We start from the raw sequence: 3754 nt of genomic DNA, 5'->3' as shown, positions 1-3754 counted from the left end.
GCGCGTTCACGACAGTATCATGACGTGAGCGTGTGGCGGCGCTGACCCAGATCCGACGTAATGACGGAATGTCATTATGTCATTTTCACACTAATTAATGACAGAATTTTCATTTTTGGGTGTACTATCCCTTTAATTATTACAAGATCGGAGCTGAGTTTACAAGTAATTATGAGTTCTGCGAGGATGTGAATGCTTTTAACAAATGGGAACTAATAAATCATGCGCAACAAGGCCAGAAACTTTAATTATGATGCTAAATGGGGGACAGCGTTGATTTCATGTTGATTTTATCACCAAAAAAAAACATTGTATCATTATGTTTACTTCAGTCCCAACAAAACTGACCTGTAGCAGTAATGAGAAGTGCTTGATAGCTTCATCATTCAGGCCATTTCCAATGAGAACATAGCCAATGGCTGAAATAAACACAAAACCGTGTTAACAGAGAACATCAACCAAAGACAAGCACAAAAAACACACTTGCCAAAGTCAAAACAATGAGCTGATACACACCAAGTTCTTCATTGGTATTTTGGTTTTCCACAGCGAAAGGAAACCGACGCTGTTCGACAAACAACTTTGCCTGATTCTGTGGTGACAGAAAGAGAGAAAGAAAAACATGTCAGGAAGTCTGTCAACCTCCAGCAATCAATCCAACCCACCAGTGCTTGCAAAAACAATGCGAAGAGACCCATAATTACAGAGGATGAGAAAAACACCTTTTTTTTGTGCTGGATAGGAAGCGTTTTGGTTTAGGCTTGACACTCTTTTTACAGTGTTCTAAGTTCTAAAGAGCAGGTGTTGAAGGAATATTCACCTGAAAATGAAAATTCTGTCATCATTTACACACCCTCACACACTTTATGACTTTCTTTCTTCAATAAAAACTCAAAAGGAAAAAATATATATTAAATGTACCAGTGTCTCTTTTTCATGCACTTAAAATGAATGGGGAAGAAAAAACAACATTAAAGCACATTTTATGGTGCTTTTTTATTTTATTTTAGAGCTTAAAAGCCCCAGAACCCAGTCACTTAATCAATATTCTTCAAAGGTTCTGTGTTCAAAAGAAAGCAAGTCAAACCGAGAGTAAATAAACAATGACAGCATTTTCATTTTGGCCTGAACTAATCATTTAACACAGTGCAATATAATGCAAATGCAACTCACAAGGATTTTCTCTGCATTGAGTGAAAAGATGGACTCGCAGGGCGGGTTGCTCCCCTCTTCACAGTCCGGATCCTCCAACTGCAGGATAGCTGACTCTGAGGGACCAAAAACCATTCACCGGATGTGACAGATAAAAGGCTAACCAGATAACTTTGGCTTGAACTGAACGTAATGAGTGTTGTTTTTCAAAACAATACACCATCTAGATAACTGCTTTCTGACTGGCTTTGATAGCCAGTATAGATTTGTCCATGGATTTTAAAGGGATAGTTCACCCAAAAAAAACAAAAACAAATTTTTTAAATAATTTTCTCACCCTCATGTTGTTCCAAGCTTGTATGAGCTTCTTTCTTCTGTTGAGCACAAAAGATGATATAGAGAATATGATCAATGAGAACATAGCCAATGGCTGAAATAAACACAAAACCGTGTTAACAGAGAACATCAACCAAAGACAAGCACAAAAAACACACTTGCCAAAGTCAAAACAATGAGCTGATACACACCAAGTTCTTCATTGGTATTTTGGTTTTCCACAGCGAAAGGAAACCGACGCTGTTCGACAAACAACTTTGCCTGATTCTGTGGTGACAGAAAGAGAGAAAGAAAAACATGTCAGGAAGTCTGTCAACCTCCAGCAATCAATCCAACCCACCAGTGCTTGCAAAAACAATGCGAAGAGACCCATAATTACAGAGGATGAGAAAAACACCTTTTTTTTGTGCTGGATAGGAAGCGTTTTGGTTTAGGCTTGACACTCTTTTTACAGTGTTCTAAGTTCTAAAGAGCAGGTGTTGAAGGAATATTCACCTGAAAATGAAAATTCTGTCATCATTTACACACCCTCACACACTTTATGACTTTCTTTCTTCAATAAAAACTCAAAAGGAAAAAATATATATTAAATGTACCAGTGTCTCTTTTTCATGCACTTAAAATGAATGGGGAAGAAAAAACAACATTAAAGCACATTTTATGGTGCTTTTTTATTTTATTTTAGAGCTTAAAAGCCCCAGAACCCAGTCACTTAATCAATATTCTTCAAAGGTTCTGTGTTCAAAAGAAAGCAAGTCAAACCGAGAGTAAATAAACAATGACAGCATTTTCATTTTGGCCTGAACTAATAATTTAACACAGTGCAATATAATGCAAATGCAACTCACAAGGATTTTCTCTGCATTGAGTGAAAAGATGGACTCGCAGGGCGGGTTGCTCCCCTCTTCACAGTCCGGATCCTCCAACTGCAGGATAGCTGACTCTGAGGGACCAAAAACCATTCACCGGATGTGACAGATAAAAGGCTAACCAGATAACTTTGGCTTGAACTAAACGTATTCAAATAGTTGCATCTCGGTCAAATATTGTCCGATCCTAACAAACCATACATCAATGGAAAGCATAGGGAAAAATTGACCCTATCAAAAAATTTACCCTTATGACTGGTTTTGTGGTCCAGGGTCACAAATTACTTAAGCATGAAATTATTAAACAATCCACCAATAATAGGTAACCTAACATAACCTAATCTCTTATACACTATGGAGCACTTAAGTAAGTACATTGTGTTCTTTCATTATGTGTTACTAGGATTGTAATTCAAGACTCCTTTGGATCAAAACACAACCTGAAACAGAAGACCCAGTCACCATGGTAATTTGGAAAAATGCCGTATTTACTTCCTATAGTTATTGTTACTATTGAAAACAGTGGACTCTTGTTAATTGTGTTTTCAAGGCACTCATTTAAGTTATTTCAAAGAATACCACTATCATCTCCAATCTCCATTGTAATGCCAAGATACATCTGCTAAAAGCAATCTTGAACTCGGTGACACCCAATAAAAATGTTCTTGTTGCATGTTTATTTAGCAATTAGAAGGACATGCAAGAGGCACCGGGGTTTTGCATGCATGATCCGCATGAGTTTCTACAAGCATTTTTAGAGTTTCTGCATGTGTGACATGAGTTGCTGCATGCATGATGCGAGTTTCTCCTGTATGGTCTGAATTTCTGCTTGTATGATCAAGCTCGTTTCACTGTAACGTTAAGCGGAAGAGAGTGAAGCAGATGCACATTCTATACATCAGGACGTGGCAGAAGCTCACCGCAGTCCGCCGCATACTCCTCCCACTCGGCCGGAGAGCTGCAGCCGTGCTTGTGAAGGTCGCTGTTGAAAAAAGTCAAGGTGGAGAAATACTCGCTGGATAAAATAGCTCCGCATAAGTACAGCAGCGACAGAGCTGCCGGCACAACACCCCCGCCAGCAGGTGCCATGTTGTGAGTAATGTTATGAGCAGGTGAGGAACGGTGTAGTCTGTGTAATGTAGTTGCGTGGAACTAAATCCCTGCTTCCAGCAGTGGTGACGGAGGATAAAAGAACTACATTTCCCGTCAGTAGCCTGATAAGCCCCGCCTCTTATGGAGGTTCAGGAAGCAGTAGGCGTGTTTTAGTGCTGTCATATGGAGAATGGCACCGGGACTGTTTAAATGCGTCGAGTGTAACGAAGATGCAAACGAACTGCATCGAGATTATAGCAACGGAATACTGAAGATCACCATATGTGTGAGTGCATCATAAAGTT

The 3754-nt window shown here is 39.3% G+C and overlaps 2 protein-coding genes across 2 annotated transcripts in view; both read right to left on the bottom strand.

Moving 5' to 3' along the window:
• LOC107727341 (tetratricopeptide repeat protein 13) overlaps positions 1-1287 on the bottom strand; it is a gene marked incomplete at its 3' end in the record, with an annotated part of 21908 nt that extends 20621 nt beyond the window's left edge. The window contains exons 1-3 of the mRNA XM_016537184.1: positions 1174-1287; positions 517-592; positions 349-419 (exon numbers count right to left, since the gene is read on the bottom strand). Of these exons, the coding sequence (XP_016392670.1) occupies positions 349-419; positions 517-592; positions 1174-1287 (261 nt within the window). The remainder of the gene's footprint in view (positions 1-348; positions 420-516; positions 593-1173) is intronic.
• Positions 1288-1375: 88 nt separating this feature from the next.
• Positions 1376-3452, bottom strand: LOC107727340 (tetratricopeptide repeat protein 13-like). The gene is made up of 5 exons (XM_016537183.1): positions 3278-3452; positions 2337-2431; positions 1680-1755; positions 1538-1582; positions 1376-1398 (listed from the first exon to the last, which is right to left on the bottom strand). The coding sequence occupies exons 1-5, from the start codon at positions 3444-3446 to the stop codon at positions 1376-1378; spliced, it is 408 nt and encodes a 135-aa protein (XP_016392669.1). The 5' UTR covers positions 3447-3452.
• Positions 3453-3754: the final 302 nt, after the last annotated feature.

Source organism: Sinocyclocheilus rhinocerous, unplaced genomic scaffold (assembly GCF_001515625.1).
Source record: "Sinocyclocheilus rhinocerous isolate Xijiao unplaced genomic scaffold, SAMN03320098_v1.1 scaffold156, whole genome shotgun sequence".
Lineage (NCBI taxonomy): Eukaryota > Metazoa > Chordata > Actinopteri > Cypriniformes > Cyprinidae > Sinocyclocheilus > Sinocyclocheilus rhinocerous.
The sequence above is the reverse complement of the archived record's forward strand: the minus strand, read 5'-3'. Positions and strand labels throughout refer to the sequence as shown.

Excerpts from the sequence above, each read along its gene's own strand:
- LOC107727340 (XM_016537183.1), bottom strand. The coding sequence starts at position 3,446 with ATGGCACCTGCTGGCGGGGGTGTTGTGCCGGCAGCTCTGTCGCTGCTG. Across the intron at positions 1,583-1,679 it reads AAATACCAATGAAGAACTTG|CCATTGGCTATGTTCTCATT; the intron begins GTGTGTATCAGC and ends TGTTTATTTCAG. Across the intron at positions 1,399-1,537 it reads TATTCTCTATATCATCTTTT|CCAGTCAGAAAGCAGTTATC; the intron begins GTGCTCAACAGA and ends TGGCTATCAAAG.